This window comes from Nothobranchius furzeri, chromosome 2 (genome assembly GCF_043380555.1).
Source record: "Nothobranchius furzeri strain GRZ-AD chromosome 2, NfurGRZ-RIMD1, whole genome shotgun sequence".
Classification (NCBI taxonomy): Eukaryota; Metazoa; Chordata; class Actinopteri; order Cyprinodontiformes; family Nothobranchiidae; genus Nothobranchius; species Nothobranchius furzeri.
This window is the reverse complement of record NC_091742.1, coordinates 11,928,441-11,951,795: the sequence shown is the minus strand read 5'-3', so window position 1 is coordinate 11,951,795 and position 23,355 is coordinate 11,928,441. Positions and strand designations below refer to the sequence as shown.

The 23,355-nt window shown below is 44.2% G+C and overlaps 1 protein-coding gene across 11 annotated transcripts in view; it reads right to left on the bottom strand.

The window, feature by feature from the left end:
• The window catches only part of syne2a (spectrin repeat containing, nuclear envelope 2a), a 110,948-nt gene that overhangs the window by 6,084 nt on the left and 81,509 nt on the right, over positions 1-23,355 (bottom strand). For 10 of the 11 annotated variants that reach the window (XR_011516201.1, XM_070544005.1, XM_054748117.2 and 7 more), the window contains 16 exons: positions 23,104-23,240; positions 21,162-21,351; positions 20,260-20,442; positions 20,064-20,177; positions 19,233-19,387; positions 18,979-19,126; positions 16,650-16,744; positions 16,159-16,390; positions 15,880-16,077; positions 14,599-14,709; positions 13,958-14,113; positions 10,843-11,001; positions 7,978-8,144; positions 1,858-2,020; positions 312-502; positions 61-211 (listed from right to left, as the gene is read on the bottom strand). Coding sequence is in view for 10 of the 11 variants with exons in the window: in XM_070544005.1 (XP_070400106.1) it covers positions 61-211; positions 312-502; positions 1,858-2,020; positions 7,978-8,144; positions 10,843-11,001; positions 13,958-14,113; positions 14,599-14,709; positions 15,880-16,077; positions 16,159-16,390; positions 16,650-16,744; positions 18,979-19,126; positions 19,233-19,387; positions 20,064-20,177; positions 20,260-20,442; positions 21,162-21,351; positions 23,104-23,240 (2,550 nt within the window). In the remaining variant the exon portion in view is untranslated. The remainder of the gene's footprint in view (positions 1-60; positions 212-311; positions 503-1,857; positions 2,021-7,977; positions 8,145-10,842; positions 11,002-13,957; positions 14,114-14,598; positions 14,710-15,879; positions 16,078-16,158; positions 16,391-16,649; positions 16,745-18,978; positions 19,127-19,232; positions 19,388-20,063; positions 20,178-20,259; positions 20,443-21,161; positions 21,352-23,103; positions 23,241-23,355) is intronic. The other variant, XM_070544013.1, reaches the window with a different exon arrangement.

Sequence of the window (23,355 nt, the reverse complement as noted above, 5' to 3'; positions counted from 1 at the left end):
ACACAGAATGTGAACAGCTGCCTACAAGGAGCCACAAAAGTCTCTGGCAAGCTGACTGACCTCAAACTTCTTGAGTTCCTCCTTGGCGACAGAGAAGAGGACGTCTGCGGAGTTGGGGTTGGCAGCAGTTCTCTCAGCCATCTTGAGCCAATCCTCGAAGCGGGAGTAGTCGTTGAGGAATCTGCACCAGAGGGTCCAAGTCTCCTCGATCCTAAAGGGAGACATCGTGTCACAGTCAAACGGATGAAAATGTTTCGTGTTGTACATCAAACACCAGGAAGAGGGGTTTCAATTTAAGGTTTTGCTTTTACTGGAGTCTTCTGTCCAGAGCCATGGCACAGATGGTCCTCCATCGCTGGTCCAAACTGCGGCTGGTTTCTTGCAGGGAGTCGCCCTCCGCCTCAGACCCACCAGCAGCATCTTCATCCCGCAGCAGAGCGTCACACAGACTAAGCACCGACGCAACACCTTGTGTATGCTGCTCGATGTCTCTCTGCAGCTCCTGGACAGACACGAGGACATGTGTTAGATCGTCTCAGATGGTGAAACCACGTCTAACAATGAAGAGGTGTGAATTCACAAAAGGGGAATTGATGGAAAGTCGAATTAGACATAGAAGACATTTATGGTGGTTTTGTTGAAGGGGTCCTAAATGTACTTTATAACCGGAAACTTCTTTGATCCTCTCTATAGAACACCAACGGCCTAACCCTAACCCATAATAATGCCCTACAACAGAAAGGCTAGTGTTCCCCGCCCACTCAGCCAGGGCATTAATATTAAATGAGCTGCATGCTTACCTTAATGGTTTTATGACGGTGCCTAAAGCCAAAAACTGTACAGGCGCTGCCAATATCCGGATAGCTCAGTAAGCAAACTATGGATCTATCTGGCATTCATTCAAAGTCTGGATCTTCCCAGTGCATCCTGGAATATTACGAGTGTTCTTTGCTGTGTTACTCTCGTTTAACAAGGACGTTAGCAGTAGCCTCACCTAGCGTTAGCGTAACATTGTTCTGCAGTTAGCATTACGACCACCAACGTTTCTATTGCCAACATTGAAGTGAGTTGGGACATGCAAATTTAGAGGGTGGGGTATGTACGCTTATGATGCGTTATACCAGCTTTTCTCAGAACAAGCCATGACAACATTACTAAATAAGAAAGCAGTTTGGAGGTGCAACACACGTTTTGGTACATTCGACAACTCGCACTGCTTAAAGAGCAAGTCACCCCCTATCAGAGTATTACTCCACTCACACTTTCTGTATGAAAAATGCAACAAATGCTGTTGCCTAGCAAACCGAGGGGGCGGAGCCGCTAACAAATACACACACAGGCTCACTATGACATTGTGACATCATATGGTACCAGCTAACTTTCTAGGGTACCTCTTAGCCAATAGATTGCTATTGGCTAAGAGGTACAGATTTAAATTCAAATGCTGTGCAGAGTTTTTACCTGACAACGGCACAACACCGACAGTTTTAGGCAGAAAAGTCAAATTTTAACTAGAATGCACTGAAGTGCAAAACTATTGACTACACGTGTCTGCAGCACGATTAGACACACATTTGTATAGTTTATCAGAAAAAATAAGTTGATTTGGGGGTGACTTGCTCTTTAAATTTGACAATGTAAAAGCGGTTTAGAACTAAAATGCCTTTAAAGTGTCGTGTGTGTGTGTGTGTGTGTGTGTGTGTGTGTGTGTGTGTGTGTGTGTGTGAGTGTGTGTGCGTGTGTGTGAGAGTGAGTGTGTGTGTGAGAGTGAGTGTGTGTGTGAGAGAGAGAGTGTGTGTGTGTGTGTGTGTGTGTGTGTGTGTGTGTGTGTGTGTGTGTGTGTGTGTGTGTGACCACCTGGTGTTCAGCCAGCCTCCTCTGGATTTCCTGTTCATGACAGACGCTGTAGGTGATGGGTCTGGACAGCTCGGCCTCCACGCGGGACAGCCATGAGCGCAGGTTACTCATGTTCTTATCCAGCTGCTGCACCGTCGCCAGAGTCTCCTTCAGCTTCTTCACTCTGACAACACACAGAACCGTTAACAGTCCAAACCATAGCACTAGTGGTCCCGACTGCTTCACAGGTATCAGAGGTTCACAGGGGTTCTCCGTTAGAGGCCTGCTAATAAATCAGGTTCTGTTTCACAAGGTCCTGACAGAGAAAAAAAAACCTGATTAATGAGTTTTATTTTTAATGTAAGAAAATATTAAATATATATTTATTTAAAACACAATAATGCTCTTTTTTATTTGAGTGCCTGTTTTTGAAGGAGAGAAAACAAAAAAGACAAAAGAAAAGCTTTTCACAAACTTAGTGGCCTCTCAGGTATCCTAAGGTCGCCATGGTGACGGCCCTCACTAATGAACACACACTCAGCACTACACTAACTGGTGTCATAGCAACACACGGGACAATAAAAGCTCTCGTTGAGGCTTAAAAGCCTGAAGTGTGGCCCATTTTTGGAGGTTTGAGTTAATTTCCCCATTTGATCCGTCGTCTCCTGTCGGCGTCCAGCTGCGCCCGTCAGAAAGACGCTTTCTTTAAAAATGAAAAGAGCCAAAGAACAGCTGTGACCGTAAGTGTCGGACAGAAGAATGAATGAATGAAAGTGTCCCAACTTGTAGTCAGTCACTTCAGCTGCACTCAGAGTCGTTTTAAATAGTTTTGGACTTTTTAGAGAAGTAAAAGTCTATTGCGAGAACTCTACTCGGGGGATTTTCTCTTCTTAAACTAGTCCATTCTGACTTTGTTGTGGAGCAAAGAGAAACTTCCACCTGAACGGGAGGTGTGAGGATAAGACGACGAGTTTATTTCTGTTTTTCAGACAGTCTACAGGACATTTTTCTTTTTTAATATATGTTTTAGTCACGATCAGGTATATAAACGTTTTCAACAGTTTTCTATCAAATTTAAGCTGCAAGTGCATCAGGTGTTCAGGGGTGTGTCCATGGGGGGGCAAATATATGCATTTATTCATGGAAAAATGTCAGATAATTATGAAAAATGTATCATTTTGTGCTTTATTTGATTTTGATTTATAGTAGCCAAATAGATTGTGATAAACACTTCATAGTTTTCAAGGCCATGGGCCGTTTACACGTGCCACCCCAACAATAATTTTGCTCCTTTATTCTGTAAATTAATCTTAAAAATGTAAAAATGCTCTGAGGTCTCGATAAAAGTACTTTCCTCCATGGAACTCCCAGGACTGGCTGAAAAGGGGCCTTTCAGTACCAAGCATGTAGGGCCAAACCTGAAGGAGGAGGGGGACTCTTGAGAGACTCATGCTACTCGGAGAACCTAAAGGTCTGTTCAACAGCATTGGTTCTGCATCTCCTGCTCTGCAAAGCAGAGTTGCACCTACTGTGCATGTCCAGACTGCTGTAACGCATGAGTTTCTGTCCAGTCTACATAAATGTGTAATGTACACACCAGAAAAGGGAGAAGGATGCATGATCCCAAGTGCACATGTGCATTATTCTTATTTGGGCTGAAGCCCCATCTTTAGCATTGCCACCTTTACATCGAGCAGCTCCAGTAGTTCAAACAGTAGAAGTCATCCGAGATGTCTACACCTACAAGAGGTCTCACCCTGGAGCTTAACATTTGGAGACAGGGAGCCTCCATTGAACTCATCAAGCAGCTCACCGAGGAGTACTTTCCCTCACAGATCACCGCTTGATCCACCTTAAAGGGAGAGTGGGCCGTTTAGACTTGCTTTTAGCACCCCCTAGTGTTCATTAGTGAAACCAAAAGTGAAGCTTTTCTCCTCGCTGTGCGTTCATCTTTTAATCTAACCTTAATCTAACAGCTGAAATGTCTCATCAGCCTTCATTAGTGTCTCAGGAGTGGTTAATCACTAAGTTAAAGAGATTACCTGTGCTCATGATCTGAAACATACAGGAAATCGCTGGAAGCAGACTGCAGCGCTGGCGTGTCAGCCAGGGGCGGCGTTAGGCCCGGCTACTTGGGCTCAAGCCCCGAATTTTTTAAGAAAAGCCCCAGATCTAAAACGTGGAAGTAACATGCAGTACCAAAGTCCAGCAGAGAGGGAGCAGCTGGCAGTAGTTTGTATACAGCCTGCCTGAGCCTCCACCACTGAAGAAGAAGCCCTTCAGCAGCCGGCTTCTTCTACACTCTCTGCCTGAAACACAACTGTGAAGATGGACATAAGGGCGTTTTTTAGACCAAAAGTACCACGACAGAACCCCAGTTTTGATGAGACTGGTGTTGACTCATTTGTGAATCTTATTTGAAAATATTTGTGATCTGTAATATATATGATGTTGACTAGTGCGTGTCACGTGTGTGTGTGCGCGCGCACGTGTTAAGCCCCGGATCTTCTTCAGTCCTAAATCCGCCCCTGGTGTCAGCTCCACTTAGACATGCAAGTGCAGTATTCTGGACACGGGGCGGTGGGGTCTGAGTGACTTATTACCCTGAAAAGGGTCATTTTAGCACATCTGGCTCAAGAAGATGATTTAGAAATATGAAAAAGTTGCATAGCATTCCTTTAATGATGGATACAGCTTTCTCTTTGTCCATCAGACCCCATAAGAAGGCCAGGATCACGGCTTTGGAACTCCGAACGAGGATTTCTTGTTTTTCTGACCACAAAAATCTCCAAACTAACCACATACAGACCTTGCTGTGGAAGCCCTTGCCACTGATTCATCTCCATGACATTTTGTTGGAGATCAATCGGCTCCAAGTTGAACCACTCATAGGCCAAGCAGCTATAGACCCTTTTACTGTTTGTAAACAACATGACGTCAGCGAGAATGCGCGTGCAGCTTGGCAACAGAGAATGGCGTTGTTTCAGGCTTTATCAAGCTACGCTGCAGGGTTATCACCGGCAAATCTTGAATGTTATATTAGTAAACTCACTTTAACGAATGGCAACAGACTCCCGGATCCCTGTGGCATTACGGAATGGGTGGAAGATGTAGGTGCGTGGCCAGATATCCAGTGGCCCGATATATATACATTTTTAGTGGAGAGGCCCAGTAAGTACAGATGTGTGAAGCTACGGGCATACAAATCGTTAGATGCATACAACTATGTTGTCTGTGGCCACATACAGAAAGTAAAATATCACGACATAGACTCTGAGTTTTGCGTCTTGAAGGCAGAAGTCCTTCCTAGCCAAAGACAAGGACACAAGACTGCTATGTACGAGGCTTGGGTCATAGTAAACAGACCAGAGAACTACGTCTTCACAGCCAACTGTACCTGCATGGCAGGGTGAGTATAGCATAGGTTTCTTTTTTTAGCGTGCTCAGAGTACAATCGTGTTAATTTTAGAGAAATACAGTTTATACTAATATGCAGTGGGAAAATAAATACAGATGAATTAGAATGAAATGTTAATTTGAAGCATGAAATAAAGCGTATAAATTTGTTTAATTCTGTCATTTTGATGTTCCAGACTTGGGTCATGCTGCAGCCACGCAGCAGCAATTTTATTCAAAGTTGAGCTTTGTGTTAGGATGGGAAAAACAGAAAAGGCTGCAGTTACATCTCAGGCATGTGCATGGAAAGACCTGAGCAGGAAAAATGTAGAACCAGCTCCACTGAAGAAGATCAGTTTCCACAAACCGAAGAAGTTTTGCATACAGCTCCCAGCTGCTTCCGAAACTGTTAGGAGGAGCAGTGTCACGCTAAGAGGCATGTAACGAATGACAAATGTGTATCGCCTCAGATTTTGTTGAAATGGATGTGCTCCCTTTGGAATTCTGTAAAGTTTCAGTCCACTGCTTGAAGAGAAGCGATTCTGGCATCCATACACGCAACAACCCGACATTTTTATGTGCTCAGAACTTCAAAACAAAGGGTTTAAAACGCTGTTTTAGTATCGAGTGTGAATGAGGAAGCCTTCACTCTCGTTGCCAGGCTGCGTGCGCAACTTTTGATGACGTAGGTAGTAAAAGGGTCTATGGAAGCCCCTGGAGAAGCTGCGTTATCTCCACTAAACGTGTTTTGGTGACCGTTGAGGTACATTTGCATGCACTCCTGCTTGAGCTACACAGGGACGTGTGTAGGGCAGAGTCTGTGGCCATGCCTTTGTATAGGAATAATGAACGCTCATCAAGTGGAAGACAATGATCCAATAGTACTTAGGGGCATTAAAAGGCAGGACAACACGTTTATGGCCTTTGACTAAAGACAAAACAGAGTTGGTGTAAAACTCCCTTCCACACTTCTCCCGCTCAGCTAACAAGCCCCTTCCTCCCCTCCGCTCCCTCTCCACCTCTGACAGGCGAACAAAGGCCTGCAGCTTCACGCCGAGTCCGAACAAAGACACAAAACCCGGTCAGGGGGCGCTGGCTCAGGAAGAGGACACGAAGCAGAAAAGAGTTGGAGGATCAAGTGAGTATATGTGGTCGGACGGGCGAGATAACAAAGTGCGGCTGACAACTGGAGCTGACGTTTACTCCTCTTACTGGATTTATGGAGCCGTTTTGTGCTCACGCGCTTTGCTTCTCAACTCAGCCTTCGTTTATAAAGCACCTTACAGGCACGAGCATGCCACCAAGGTGCTGCACAACAAAAGAGTAAAACAACATATAGCGCCACAGACATAATTTAAACCACAAATAAGAATTACAAAATATAAAACATTAACAATTGCTAGCCCACAGAATTAAAAGCCAGATCAGCCTCATTTAAAAAACTGCTACTGATGGAGAGCCCCTAATAGCTAGGGGCAGTGCGTTCCACAGTTTCGGACCCGCAACAGAGAACCTCCTGTCCCCTCTCAACTTCAACCTAGCCTTAGGAGCCACAAGTAGCAGCTGGTTCTCAGAGCGGAGTGACCGGGCCGGAACATATGGCTGCAGCAACTCCGTCAAGTAGGCTGGAGCCACACCGATCAGCGCCTTAAACACCAATAAAAGAAGTTTAAAACGAATTCTAAAATCAACAGGCAGCCAAAATTGGTGTTGCGTGTTCATGCTTCCTTATGTTGTCCAAGAATCTTGCTGCAGCATTCTGGACAAGCTGCAGCCGGTTTACAGCAGCCTTACAAACACCAGAGAGTCGTGAGGTAATAAAAGCATGAACAACAGTCTCAAGGTCACGTCTAGATAAAAACGGCTTTACTTTAACCAAACGTCTTACATGACAAAATGAAGAGGATCCTACAGTACCCACATGAGCATCCATGCAGAAGGCACTGTCCAGTTGCCTAAACAATTTAATGATTTTAATTTACGTTCCCTTTTGCCACAGTTAACTAGTGCTACAAATAACTGCACAGCTGAAAACATTCTGCGTGTTTGGTTTAGTGTCAGGTGAGTTTTAGCTCCTAAGACTGGTGTGTGTAGGAGGCTCGACTCCTCCAGAAATAAAAGAAAATCAAAAACAGACCTTTACTTTGAAAACCAGTGATTAGCACATACCAACAGACCCCCTCTACGCACATGCCCCCCCCCCCCCCCCCCCCCCCCCGACAGACTACAAAAAGTAGGCGGAGTCAGTGAGGACTCGGGGACATATGGTTCTGTCTGGGACCTGAGCGGTTCTTTCTTGGCGGTGGGGTGGGGGTAGGGGGCGTCTGCATCTCCTACTCCTCTAGAGGAGTATCCATCTGTTTGAGGAGGGGGTGTTAATGGTTTAACAACGTCAGGGCTTAACCTCTGCAGTCTGTACATTAGAGGCCACGTATTCCTGACAGCTGCGGAGCACAGCTAGAGCAACAGCAGGTGGACGGACCTCCTTAACAGCTATTGTTTACTTGAAAGCAGCAAAAGCTTCTGGGTCCTTAATTGTGCTTTTTGCCGTGAACGCTCCTCGTTTTCAGTGGGATAATGATGCAAATTTAGAGCATGGCACTTAAGATTTCACCTAACCACAAAAACACAATTTAACTCAATCATCATCTTACCGTTTATCTCTAAGTGCTCGGTGGAAAGCATAAACAGTCTTTTTGCAAAGTGCTTATTTGACATAAACACAGCAGCTGTGGGCGCTCTCACCTGGACTCGACGTGGTGAAAGAGGTTGTGCCATCGCTGACTTACTTCCTGCAGCGACCCGCGGACCTGGCCCTGCTTGGCCTCGTCGCTGGCCAACAGCAGCTGCTCTCCCAGCTGCATCAGGTGGCTCTTGTTCTCGCTGAACAAGTTGATTTCCTCCATACAGTCCTGTGGGGACAACAGGAGAGCATGTAGCTTCACCGACATCTGTAAGTCTAAAGCAACCAACAAAGCATGCAGATATTAGTTGAGTTTAAAAGGATTTAGAGGGCCTCTCGGTCAGCAACATTCTGAGCTTTATTCTTGATTTCTTCCACATTTACGCTCCATTCACCCTTAAGAGGGAATCTGTGTCTGACATCATAAAAAATGTTGTCTTTACCTCCAAATGTGACTTTTTCTGATTAGGAAATAAAACTTCAGTCTCCAAGGAGAATGTGATCCATTTTAAAATTGCCCATCAAGGCTGATGCTTCTATTGTAAACTTTTTAAAACAGAAAAAACAACAAGGACAACGTTCATCTATTTATATGCAAATAAGAGAATCCAGCTGTTCCCTCACTCTGCTTGTGCATTACCATGTTCTAAAGCAGGGGTGTCCAATCCTGGTCCTGGAGGGCTGGTAACCAGCAGGTTTTGTGGTTTTTTCTGCTTCAACACGCTTGATTAGCTGGTTGAATCACCTGTGCAGCAGCTCATCAGGCTCTGCAGAAGCCTGTTAATCACCTGCTGATTGAAATCAGGTGTGTTGAAGCAGGTTAAAACGAAAACGTGCTGGATACCGGCCCTCGAGGACCAGGATTGGACACCCCTGTTCTAAAGGGATACTTTGCAACTTTTTCATATTTTATTTTCTCGAGCCACTACGTGCCATGATGATCATTTACAGGGTTAAAGGTATAGCGGAGGATCTGAACCATCGGTCCGCATGAAGCCTAATTTATACTTCTCCGCCTGCGCCGGGACGGACGCACGCAACGCCATTATCCGTCCTTTGGAGAGCTCTGCAGCAGGCTCGGATGGACGGATGGAGTCGGGCTCTCTTTTCTAAACATCCGTCCAATGAGACGGAGAATGCAAGCTGATTGGTCAGTGCCGCCATTGCGCCCTCAAAAACATAAAGATAGCCAAATCTATCTAGCAGCAGACCCAGAGCAGGTTGAAGAACAACTCGTGGAAAAACTGTAAATTCCCCCGTGACTGGAGGAGTGAAAAGATGCGCAGCAAGCGTTTTATTTGTGGACGGAAATGACGGAAACGTGGGTTTGGAGGTGGCGAGGAGGATGAAGGAGAAATTAGTCTGTGTTAAAAAGTCTGAAATACAAAAAGCACAATATAAACACTACAGTAAAAGCACCATCTCGGACCGGTTGCGTGACAGGATTCCACAGAACAGCGCTACGCCCTCTGTTGTCCTGGCGGGGAACTGCTTTGCAACGCTCCGCAGGAGACGGAGAAGTCCGAAGGCAACACGTCTCCATCCGTGTGCGTCTGTCCCTCGTGGAGCTGATGGAGACGCATAAATTAGGCATAACTGTCAATCACTCAGGTGAACCATCCACGCAAGGCCGTCGTCATACGTGCTCGTTGCTGGGTAGTTTTCACTTCCTGTGCATGCACAAAGCGAAGGATGGGCTCCCCATGGATGCCTCTGTCGCTGGTTTTCTGCTCGACAGGTGAGCTAAAATTAGACATGCTATTTGGAGAAATTAACTTCAGATTGCTGCTAGAAGTGCTGCAAGGCCGGCAGCTACTTGTAAACAGAGCGTGCATGAGTGTAACTGGGAGATGTCTCTCATGCACATATTTTTGTAAATGTGGAGGGGGCGGTTCTTTCCTGAAATTCAGAAACATCCACGTTCATACCTTTAATGAAAAGTCACTCAGACCACTCTGCCCTCTATGGCCAGAATACCACACTTGCAACTTCAGAGTGGCAGGCTAGCCCCTGTGGGACTTAGTAAGGTGAAGCTGACACGCCGGGCGCTGCAGTCAGCTTCCAGTATGTTTTGGATTAGATTTGTTTGATTTAGTGATGAATCACTCCTGTGGACACTAAGGAAGGCTAAAGAGAAATTTAACTAACGGACACTAGGGGGCGCTAACAACAAGTCTTAACTGCTTAGTATCCCTTTAACAAGCTGGTACTGCTGGAAACGCTGATTAATTAAAGGTTTGGGCGTTTTAGATTAGAACTGTATTCCTGATAGTGGTCCAGTGGTCCAAGAGCTACTTTGGGTTCAGTTTGAACCTGAATCCTGCAAAAGAACGGGAGGGATGGAGTCTCGTTTTCCTGAAAATCAGCTGCAAATGCTACAAAACGACTTACATGAGTTTTAGACGCCTTTTTCCTGCCCTGAAGCGGTCCGTTTTCACCAGGAGGTGCCACTTTTCACTAACCTGAAAATTACACCTTAGCTTTAAGTGTCTGTAATATTTTAACCTCATTAAAAAATCCATCCTGGGATATTCAAACCAATTATCCTTTTGACCAAATGAGTCGTTAATTTTGAGAGAAAAGGAGCACAAAAAGCTTTCAGTCACTGAAAAGACCATCGTTATTAACAGGATAACGCTCGAGGCTCATGTATGGATTTTAATCAGGCCTAATTAGGTATTATTGATGCCCCAATAGAGAAATAATTAGAGCTGACTTTGTGCAACAACATCAACCCAAAAAGGGGAATTAAGTGCTTCAAACCTGAAGATTTAAATTAAAGGTTTGGGATTTATTTAATAAATCATCTCAATTTAATTTTAGACATTTTTAAGAGGAAATTAACACCAGAAAATGACTCAACGGCTGCTTAGACCCATGACAACAACAGAGCTACTGAGGATGGTGAAATATCTTCAGTCTAGTACCTTCTTCAGCTTCTCCACCCTCTCCTCGATGCTCAGATCTCCGCTCTGGCACAGCTTGTTCTCCATCTGAGTCAGCCAATCACAGAACTCTTTGTTCTTGTCGTTGAAGATAGTCCACGCGTTGAGGCGGTCGGCGATCTCCTGCCTGCGTAAAGATACCTGGAAAGAGCATGATGACAGGAAGTTGTACTGTCCTTCAGCAAATGTAATGATAACTGAAAACTAGGGATGCACCGATACTGGAATCAGTATCAGTGTCCATACCAGTATCAGTATCAGTCCTAATACCATTATAGATACTGGTATACCAGTATCGGTATCAGTGCCAATACCATTATAGATACTGGTATACCAGTATCGGTATCAGTGCCAATACCATTATAGATACTGGTATACCAGTATCGGTATCAGTGCCAATACCATTATAGATACTGGTATACCAGTATCGGTATCAGTGCAAATACCAGTATCCATACTGGTATACCAGTATCGCATCAGTGCCAATACCAGTATCGATACTGGTATACCAGTATCGGTATCAGTGCCAATACCAGTATCGGTATCGATAAAAGTTAACCGATACCAATGCAGTTACTTCACTAGCCATGCTTACATTTAATCGGATTGAACTCCCAATCAGATAAAAAATTCTGCATGTAAACATGTCAGTCGGAATGTTCAGATCCGATTCGGCCCGATCGGAATGAAGTTTCAATCCGATTGAGAGAGGTGGTTTTGTCCGATCATCACTCCGATTGACGTGCATGTGCACAGCCATTCGGATTGTTGGAGTAAAATAACGCCCTCTGCGCATGTGTGCAACAGCTAGCGAGCCTCCCCGCCGTCATTTAGACTACCCGACTTAAAAAATGACGGCCTAATTAACGAGCGTCTGCTTTTAAATATGATGGCAAACCATCCCCGTTTCTGTAATATCTAATCCAGAACTTGTATTTTGTGGAAGTAAAATAAAAATCTGATTATTGCACAAAGCATTCGACAAACGTGTCCAAGTCTGTACTGGAAACACGCAGATTCATTTCAGGTTTGCAGCACAGATCCCTGTTTCTGTGAACGCAGCAGCTGTTTTTGCAGCAGGTGGATGGAGACGTGCTCGTAAAGAAGACCAGGTAACATCGGTTAATCACACCTGGTTTGAGTTTAAGGAGGCTGATGTTGAGTAGAAAAACATCCTCAGTTAAATGTTGTGGATGACTATCTGTGTAAAAGCACGTTAATGCAGCTGAGATGAGATGCAGTTCGTTTATTAACACATGATGAACGCATGATGAACGCATGATGAACAGATGATGAACGCACGATGAACACATGATGAACAGATGATGAACGCACGATGAACGCACGATGAACACATGATGAACACATGATGAACACATGATGAATGCAGGCTTCCAAACTTTCTGAACATCTCCTGTTATAAAGTTTGAACCCTTTTTCCTCAACAGATTCAGCCGATTGTCTCATTGTATTTATAATAAACCACAACAGAGCTCAGCAATAACACGAGTCTGACCCCGACTGCAAACGCTGCTTTGTGAGACTAAAGGATTGTCACATTTCAGGGACACGTGTTTGAGTGACCTGTTCTAAATGCTCATGCAAACCAAACTGAAAAGAAACGTTTATTAATTTTTTTTATTTTTGCTAGAGTAATTAGATGCATTTTCCCCAAATTTGCATGCAAGTAAAACTTTAACAAAAACAAAAAATATTCTCAAGTTCTGAAATTTATATAAATATACTATTTAGTTTTCTTTTCTCAAAACTTTTTGATAAAACTGCAAACATTTAAAGGTTTAACAAAACAGGTGTGTGTACCAAAGATGTAAATCCAGACTAAAACAAGGTTAATTGTGACGTTAGTCTCTGGTATGCATTCAGGAAACACCGTGACCCAAATTTAATGCACAAAGAAGCATTTTCAGACTGAAACTCTGTTGAATTACTGCAGATGCATTCCTAAACCTCTTCAGTTACAAAATAGCACGGCTACATTTTACAGAAACACTAAAAACAAGGTTAAATCAACAAAATCATGAACCGTTCTCTTGTTGGAGTGGAGCAGCGAGGACGTTTAATCTATCAAGATCAGCAATCAGAAACCCCCGAGAGAATCCGGCTATTTGGTCAAATTAACAAGGTCCATTTTCCTAATGACAGCTTAATGCTGCTAAAACACTCTGCTACACTTCTGAGGAGGGGGGTTGATGATCTTTTTGAGATTTCAGGGTTTAGTTCAGAAGCATTTCTTATATTAAAATGAGCGCTGCTTTGGTGTTAATGCCCGGCTCCAGATGGCCCTTCTGGACTGTGAGGAATCTGGGATGCATTGTGAGCAGCAGTCACCCTGTGAGGACTTTGTGGAGCCTCAGGAACAATAGATCAGCTCCCTTCGTCCTCTGACCAGCCAGACCATCTGCTCAGGAGGAGGTTAATGATGTCTAGAAAAGCACTGTATAAGTTCAATGCATTATTATTATTATTATTTATTTCTTTTAGGAGCCTTTAAGGAAACTCTGTTCTTTCTCTAGAGGGATAAATCCGACTCAAACTCCAAACATTCCTGAACTAAGACCAGAGCAGGTGGAAGCAGCCTCTCTAAACCTCAGCAACCAATTAGGATGAGCCTAAATGGCCCAACAGCTCCTTTATAACTGACAGAAATGTCCGGAGCTTGTTGTGCACCGACTGTTATTTACAGGGGAACGGGTGTGCACTTGTGTTTAAGCTAAAAGACTTAGCTGTAGGAATGTGTGGCACTTTCAACAGGATTAGCATGCTGAAAGGACTCAGGAACAAATACTCTTGTATTCTGATGCAAAAAAGGAGAATAAAAGCAATCAAATCCACATTTAATGTGAAGTTTGGGCACTTTTAAAGCAGATTTGTTAAAAAAAAGCAAGTGAATCTGATGTCTAGAGAGACGAGATGCAGTTTTCCCTCCAAGAAACTCCACATGTTGAATCTTTTATCCAAAAAAAATCTGTGTGTGTATGTGTGTTTACCTAAAGGATTGGGGTTGCAGGATGCATCTCTCCACCTGCTTCATCCACAATCACCTTCGATTTGTTTCTAGAAAGTTTTCTTTTCTCACCTTCATGCACAACTCTTCCCACTGACAGTGGAGCTGCTCCAGCTGCTGCTCCAGCAGAGCCGAGTCGCTGGCCGCCACGTACTGGGACAGGTCCGTCTTCATGGTGGCCAGTTCCTCCAGTCCAGTGGCCAAACGCTGCAGAGAGAGCGCGGTCTCCTGCATCACACACACACACACACACACACACACACACACACACACACACACACACACACACACACACACACACACACACACACACACACACACACACACACACACACACACACACACACAGAGAGTCAGACAGCCCTGTAAGCTGTGTGTCCAAGCTGCTTTACCTCACACTCGTGTTTGCTCTGACCATCCAGATTAAAGAGCTGTGGACCGGCCGGGGTGGTGTGGGGGTGGGGGGTAGAAGGGATAAAAAGGGGGGGTGGAGTGAAAGCATCGGGGTATTTAATAAGAAAAACTTGGAGAGGGGGTGGGGGCTATAATGAGTTTCTTTTTCACCTCAGAATGCAAAGTTATTAAAGGAATCGTAACTGCTTCGTTACAAATCACCCTCACAAATGATTAAATCCACCCTCATTAGGGTGTTTATGGAGCTGCAGCATTAAGCATGGATTAGATCTGAGTAGAAATAGTTCAGTCAGCATCACCTGGATCAGCGTCTCCTCTTCAGATCCTCCTGGCCTCCCGGTGAGCTGCTGCCTGACCGCATCCAGCTGAGACTGGATGCTGCTCATCGCTCCCTGACACCGAGCCCACATCTGCTCAAGAATCAGACACACAACACGTCTGATCCAAAGATGTCCATGTTGCACTTAGAAATAAAACCCCCTAAATAAACACAAGTAGGTATTGGCTGTTTGAGATTTCATTTCCCTCTGGGGGATCGTGTCGGGCTTGGACCAACTCCACCTGACCTCTGGGGTCACCAGAACAGCCAGATGTCACACGGCTGCTGGAACCCAGCCCACAATGATCACTAAAATGTCACATCTAGTAGAAATGTCTACTTCATGTGCATCTTCTTAACGAGTACAAGGCTAAAGGGGCGTCCTGGTGACAGATTTCTAATGTGGGTCAGTGTCGTATAACCCAATGTGAGATACGGCTGTGTTACAGTGATGGAATGACTCTGGTACCCAGCTGTCTCTGGATGTGGATCATGAAGAGATTTGATCCCTCTCTGCATGAGCACATGGCTCTAACACACCAGTGTGTGTGTGTGTGTGTGTGTGTGTGTGTGTGTGTGTGTGTGTTGGATTTGGGTCATTCTAAGCAGACCATTCCTCTGCATTGTTGACGTTATAGAACATCCTTTCTTCTAGAGTTCATCTCTGATGTTTAAATGAGGAAAAACAGAAAATCTACTCCACTGGTGCACCATTTCCAGGAAATAGAAGTGAGCCACTTCCCACCTGAGCTTTGGATGGCAGCATTTGGACATCTCTCTTCTGATTGGACAACAGCAACATGACTCCACCACTGGCTGTGGTGGACTCTGCAACGTTGTTAAATCTCCACTAATTACACAAGCCTAGAGGAGCTCTGCTGTGTGTGGGAGTTGCTAATGCTAACAGTTAGCTTCTACTAGCATTTTCTGCGGTTTCCTGGACGTTAAACCAACAGCCTTCCCCATCGTGAGTCAAGACGGGTGAGTCCATGAATGATCAGTGACAGTGTGACGTAGATCTGTCAGGATTTTCAAATCCTAGAGTTTCACCATCTGTTTTCTACCAGAAGCTAAAGCAGGAGATAGGTGTAGGAGACTATTTTCATGTTCAGCCTGTGTGAAAAACTCAGAGTGACTCATTATAATCAGAAAGTTTTAGAAGTTTTTTCTTTAAGTGTTTCACCCATTTAAATGCAAAGTTCTTAAGTGTTTCTGGAGATTTGTATTCCTCCATCAAAGCACCAGATCTCATAAGTTTTACCTGCACAGCAGTAAAAATCAGATTTTTATTTGTCTTTAGCTCTTCGCTGGTTTGCTTCCAGGCCTCTTCTACATCCCGAAGCTCCATCAGCAGCCGGCTCTGACCTTCCGACTCTGTCATGGTTTCACACAAGCGTTTGCCACCTTCTACGGTCTGGGCGTGCACACCGGAGTGCAGATTCAGCAAGTCTTCAACACACTTCAGGAGAAATCAGAGGAAGTCTGTTTGAGTTTGGTTAACATTTACAGCACTGTGCTCTTCTAGAAGACCCGACCTGACCTGGTACAGAGGCATGCAGCTCTGCTGCTGGTGCAGCGTGTACTGAGAGGGTCCTGTGGGAGGCAGAAGAGAGCCCACGGCCCCCAAAAGCTTCGTCAGACATTTCAAACCACGACGGTAGAGTCCCCACTGTTGCAGCTGGTTCTTCATGGAGATCCAGTTCTGGTAGGTCACAGCCAAAGAACCGAACCAGCTTCTCTTCATACAGGCTGCCTGCATCATGATTTCAGATCTGTGGTGCACAACAAGTGGTTAAATGAGTGATTCACTTGGAGAAAAACTGAAAAAATAGATGATTTTGTGAAGACAGGAGGTTGTTGCAGCTAGAGGAGTGGACCTCTGATTGGAAAACCAGAGGGGTTTCCGAAAGAAACAATCCACAGAGACTCACTCATAATCATCTCATTTCTGGAAATAACAGATGTCCTCGGATTTAGAAAAGCTACGGATATAAATATACACAAAACATCTTCTTTATTTATTCTAAAAACCTTTTCTCTCCGGTTTCCTTCTCCATGGACTGGACGGCCTCACAGAGAAGATCCTGCATCACCTGGTTCCCAGTGATGATCTCAGCCTGCAGCCTCTGTGGGAGGGAGCCACCATAAATCTGTCTTTAGAACATTTTCTCATTATTATACTGTGAATAAGGCAAGTCAGTTAAAGTATTGGTTTATTTTATCAAAAAGACATTTATGGCTCAACATAGGCTGAAGAACCCAGACGCCCTCAAACAACCTCTGATATGAGAAAAAGCTGCCTATGATGAAGAAAATGAAGATTTTTTTTTCTGTGTAAAAGTTTAAACTGACATTGTTCATAGCTTCCTGAACAGCCTCTGTTCAGAGAAACAAAGTTAATATTCCCCAGGACTGGTGAGCTAACGGCTAGCATTAGCGCAGTCATGGATGAAGTGAACTGCTGCCCTGTTGGACCTTCCTCTCCCCAGCCACCACCAACAGTGGGATCTGAGGAGTTCCCAGGCTAGCCTAAACGTGTCCTCAGCTGACCACGTGCTTCCACCACTTCTGGTCAAGAGAATTGTTTTGGGCAGAAATATAAAAAAAATCATATCAGGACATATATGGAGGACAAGGAAGTCCCACAATCTGCTGCTGGTATCTTTACTCTTGAATGTGTAAATAACTGAATGATGCGGGGGGGGGGGGGGGGGGATTAATAATGAGACTTTTTGTGCTCAACATTTTATTTATTTATCTCTACTCTGTCTGGAAGAGGATTAGAGCCACTGACGAGAAAAAATAAATAAATAAAAAGAAAGAAAAGAAGGAGAATTCTTACTTTAATCTCAGAATTCTGATAGGGAATTCTGAGAAAAAAGTCAGAATTCTGTTTCTTTTCTTATTCAGAATTCCGAGATTATAAATCAGAATTCTGAGAAAAAAGTCAGAATTCTGTTTCTTTTCTTATTCAGAATTCCGAGATTAAAAGTCAGAATTCTGAGAAAAAAGTTAGAATTCTCTCTTTTTTTTTCTTCTTTTCAGTGGCCCTAATCCTCTTCCGTACCTCTGACTTTACAGAGGGAACTGACCTTTGTTTAATACAAATATTCTTTTCGTGAGGAAAATTTAACATCCAACTCTCCTGAACTTCTTCACATTGTCTGTCTGTCTGCAGTAAAGAGTTACAGGAACTTTTAATTATAATTAATGTAAATTTATTAAAATTCCATCTAGGGGTGGGCAATATCATGTCATTCATAATATTACCAGTCATTATTTCCTGCCAAGGAAAAAATAATGTATCATGTTAAGCTAACTTCATGATGTAGTTGCCTCCGCTAAACAGGATTATGTTCATGTGGGTCATCAGCATGAAGTTATTGAAGTTATCAAAGCAAACATGGCTGGAATCAGTTCTACTGTAATCTGTGTCTCTAAGTGTGTGTGCTGTAATGAGGGGATGTCCCCACTGTGGGGCTAATAACATCTATTCTATTCTATTAATTCATATCAGCCAGTAGGGAAAAAAAAAAACGTTTGAGGAATTTTGGCCTTTCCAGGCTTCCATACCAGTAACCTGGTTATGGACGCCGGGTTCGTCTCACAAACAGGAAAAACACACAAGTGAAGCGGTGAATTAAACAGTGGATTCCTAATGTTTTAATTCACCGCGTCACAAACTAACGTAGGAGAGGGAACATGTGACCGAGTCACCACAGTAAAAAGCCCAGCTTGCATTAAGCAGCGATCTTTGGCTGATGAGAGAAAAAAGAAAAACATTCTGGACTGAAGCTCCGTCCACACCGGCTAGCGACGCGGCTGCATTTCTACATAAAGCATGTCGTTATGGCAGCGTGCGCAGCCGCAGCTCACGGTTCTGGGAGAAAGAACCGGGCATGCCCGTCCCATTAACAGCAGGTGTAGCTCACCGCTTCGCCCGTCTCACAACCAGAGCGGGAAAAAGCGCATCGGCTTGGATTATTATGTGTGAAATAAACCAGTTAAATTATTACTGTTCAGTAGCTAATGCTAGAATTAATATCTGGTTTTTTCATAAGCCCTACACACTGTGCGTGATGCGCGTTTGGGGAGCGCAGGTGCTGGTTTAGCGTGAGAGATTGGAGGTGTGGCATGACAGCTCGTGAAGAGGGTCAAATGCGTGAGAGTTGGCAGCCCTGCTGTTAGCGTATCAGTCGAGAAGGCAGTAAAAAGCTTTTTCCCCCAACAGGCAACTGAAGCGGTTTCACCACAAACTTCACAGAGTGGATAAGAGAGATGGGTAAAATGCTAAAATGTTGTTTAAACGGTTGTTTCAGGCTGTCGGAGGCAAACGGACAGAAGCTGCAGTGCATCACACCTGCTGCACAGGAAGCATCTCCAGAAGGTCGGAGTAACTCTGAGGCCTTCTGCACACAGACTCTCGCTCCAGCTTCTCCTGGATCCATTTCAGTTCCTCACACTTCTCCTGGAAGTCATGGGTGGGCTGAAGCTCATCGTGAACATGTCTGTAAACATAAAAATAAACAGCTATTTTCCTCCAGGTTCACCACTGATGTAGTTTCTTTACGTTTCTGATTAGATTATACATATTAGAAAGTGAACTCGTTGCACCTGTTTCTGTCTGATGCTCGTTTCATGCTTTCCACCCACTGCCTGCAGAGCGACTGGACCCTCTCTACTTCCCGGTTGTTAAGGGTAACGACGCCACTCGTCTCCCTAATATCAACTAGTAATGGTACCAGATGACTGAGCTCTGAAAGAACCTGCTGGGAACACAAAACAGAAAATAAGAAACACATTTTCCCTTTTTTTTATGGATCCACATCTTCCTCGGTTGCGCGCCTACAGCTGGTGCAGAATGCAGCGGCCCGCCTGTTAATGGACACCAGACGAAGGGAGCACATTACTCCTGTTCTGGACAAGCTGCACTGGCTCCCAGTGCGCTACCGCATCCAGTTTAAAATTTCCTTCTTGTTTTCAAGTCACTCTTTATGCGCCTCTCTACTTGGCTCAGCTGGTTTAGTCTTACCTGCTCGAATTCTTCGGTCAGCAGCCTGTTACAGGTCCCAAGTGTTCAAGTGAGGACACGAGGAGAACGAGCGTTCTCAATCTGTGCGCCTCGTCTCTGGAACCAACTCCCTCTAGCAGTGAGAATGCCCCCTCTCTCTGATTTTAAATCACGCCTGAAGGCTCATTTTTATTCCTTGGCTTTTACTTCAGCCTAACTGGCATTTTACGATGTTTTATTTTTATTGTTTTTACAGTAGTTACGGTACTACTTTTATTACTTCTTCCCGTGGGTTGATTTTATGCTCTTTTACTGTGCAGCACTTCGGTTGGCCTCGGCCGTGTAGAAATGTGCTTTATAAATAAAATGGAGAAGGAATTTTTAGTTAAAATTTGGAACGTTACAGAAAAATACTCGTTTGTAGCTTAACCAACCTTGCCAGAGTCGGTTTCCGGCATGTCGGCCTGGAGTTTGTCCAGCAGCTTCCTCATCTGTTCCTCAACAGCATCCGCTTGAGTTTGAAAATGTTTTTGTTGTTCCAAATCCTCCTGCACACGAAAACACATTTCAGAATTCAAAAAAACGCACAAAAACTTCAAATAAGATGTAAAACTCCTGTGATCCTCTGACCTGAACCCTTCCCGTTTTCCCTGATATCGCCTGGTTCAGCAGCAGGACGTCACGCGTCAGCAGCCTGGTTTCTGATTGGATTAAACCTGCAGCCAGCGGTTCGAGACGTCCAATGAGATGCTTTGATGCTGCCTGTACACCTCCCACGCCGCTTTGCAACTCTTCTGCAGCACCTTGTAACTTCTGGAGGAAGAAGAAAGTTCATTTGATGAAACAAAAACAGAAAACAGGTTTTAAACATCGAGCCAGAACTGTTTTTAACAGGTTTCAGATTCATTTGGTGCTTTTCTCCTGGCTCTAAGTGTTCCCACCAGGTCTCGCTCCTGTGTACTTTGACAAAAGCAGCAGTGTGAAGGGAAATCTATAAATAAAAGCTTGAAAACATTTTGTTTTTGGTCAAACGAGCAGGAGATGTCCTCCGTGTTTGGCGGGAGGGGAGGGAGGTTACGTGTACTCAGGTGGACGAACAAAGAGCTGATGCTTCCACCCGTCGGCACACGCTGCCTCTTCCATTCCAGGAATAGAAAACCAGATATTGGAGAAAAGAATTTAATTAAATTGTGAACGTAATGCATGGACTCTCCGAACCTGCACCAGGAACATGATGAGTCAGGCAGGAATGAAATATTTAAAAAAGAAATAAAAGAGAAATCTGCTTTTGGCAGCTGGTTCTGATGCTCTCCTCTTCTGTCCTCGCCCGGCTGAGGTTTGTTTTCTGTGTCTGTTTACTCCATCAGCTCGTTATAATCCACTAAAACACATAAATACAACAGATTCTGTCCATCTGTGCCACTGACATTCAAATCTGTGGATTATGTTGAAAGTAGTTATGGATTTGGGGATCTTATGAGATTAAAGTTGGATTTTTCTGGTAGGGTTGCATTTAAACACCTCAAACTCACCTTGAGAGAAGAAACAAGGGCTTGCGGGTCTTTCTCAGGTGAAGAGCCCGATGACTCCTCCCACTCGCGCCACAGGTGCTGCAGGTGGCGAGAGCAACCGTCTGAAAGCTGGCTGTACTCCTTCCAGAGGGAGAAGATCTCGCCGGTCTTTATGCGCTCGTCTTTTACTTGTTGCACAGTTTCTTTCCAGCTAAGAATAAACAATAACAGCACTCAAAAAAAAAAAAAAAAAAAAAAGCTCTCCGTAATGTTAGAATAAATGTGTGGGATCAAAATCACATGGTTACATTTAAATAACTGGTACTGAACGCTATTAGGATGATTGTGACCAAATAAAGGGGACAAGTAAACTTAAAGAGACTTTTAAAATAATGTTAATTATTATATTAGCTAATATTTAGCAAGATACCGGTATTTATAGTACTTTTGTTTTGATTGCTTTTTTTTAGGGTGGGCAAAGATGAAAGTGAATTTTTTAAATATCTTTGTTATTTTGGTACCAGTTAGTGACCATTTGGCAGAAAAAATATATATATTGCATTTTTTTGAAGAAATATTCTGTAAAACCTCTCAGTGACTCCTCAGTGGTGAGGTCTTGTTTTTATCAGTTACGCCGCCTAACTCGTTTAGGACCAATCTTAAAGAGGAAGCACTTGGAATCAGTCATCCACGCTTTCATCACCTCTCGCTTGGACCATGCTAATGCATTATTAGTTGGAACTCCTGTTTCTGCTCTGAACCGGTTGCAGGTTGTCCAAAATGCAGCTGCTAGGTTTTTAACAAACACAAGCCGACAAAGCCGTATTACACCAGTCCTGGAACATCTTCACTGGCTCCCCATCACATTTCGTGTGCGTTTTAAGATATTGATGTTTGTTTTTAAAGCCCTGCACGACCTAGCTCCTCCTTATCTGTCCGACCTGCTGACTCCCTATGCACCTACTCGTATGTTGAGGTCAGCTGACCGTCCACTCCCTGCCTGTCCTACAAATCACGAGAAGAACGTGCATTGGTCCATGCTGCCCCCATGCTCTGGAACTCACTGCCCATTACAGTGTCTTGGCTGCTGCCGTGGATCTGTCGCTGTCGAGGCAGATGGCTCCACTGATGATGTGTCGTCCATTACCTGACCCATCTGAACTCAGCCTATTGTTTACTCTGTTGTTCACGTGTGTTTGTTTGTGTGTGTGTGTGTGTGTGTGTGTGTGTGTGTGTGTGTGTGTGTGTGTGTGTGTGTGTGTGTGTGTGTGTGCGTGTGTGTGCATGTGCGTGCGCGCGTGAGTGTGTGTGTGTGTGTGTGTGTGTGTGTGTGTGTGTGTGCGTGCGTGCGTGCGTGCGTGCGTGCGTGTGTGTGTGTGTGTGTGAGTGTGCGGGTGAGTGTACGTTCACTTTGGAAGTTGGTTGCGGGAGGGGAAGTGTAATTGTCAATTGTTTTAAACTTAGGGAGGGGGGCTGGGATGGGAATATGGGATCTATGGGGCCATTTTAATCTGTGAAACACTTTGAGTTGCATTTTTTGTGTGAAAAGTGCTATATAAATAAAGTTGATTTGATTTGATTACAGTTGGGCTGGCATCCTCTCTGCCTGTTTTTAAATCTCGTTTAAAAACCTACTTTTATGACTTGGCTTTTAGACAGTGATTCATGTGATCATATTATGATTTTATAGTTTTTATTGTTGTGTTTTATTTTCTTATTGTTTTTACTTTTGTTTTAAATTGATCCTGCCTGTTCAGCACTTTGGCCAGCTCTCACGCTGTGTCCTAAATTGAGCTATAGAAATAAAGTTGGTATGGTATTCCACAGGATATTTTATTTTGAAACTCTAATGTAATTGCCAACATTATGAGGTAACAGTACCATCACACGTGACATTGAATGTTATTTGATCAACTTTCTTTTGTTTTGTTACGTGGTGAACCACCCACGCCACTCCACCCACCGCTTCCGCTCTTCTTCCACCTTTTGACCGAGCGCCTGAGCCGTTCCTTCGTGGAGCGTCTCCAGCAGCCTCCGATAGGATTCTTCCACAGCGGTCCAAAGCTGCTCTTGCTCTGCTTCCACCTTCACCTGCAGCTCCTGTGTGAAGGAAATAAAAAAAAGAAAACATTTCTTTCATGCTCACTTTCTGGAAGTACATTCAACTTTCCCTGAAAAGTGAGAACACAGACTGAAAAGAGCTGACAGCTTGAAG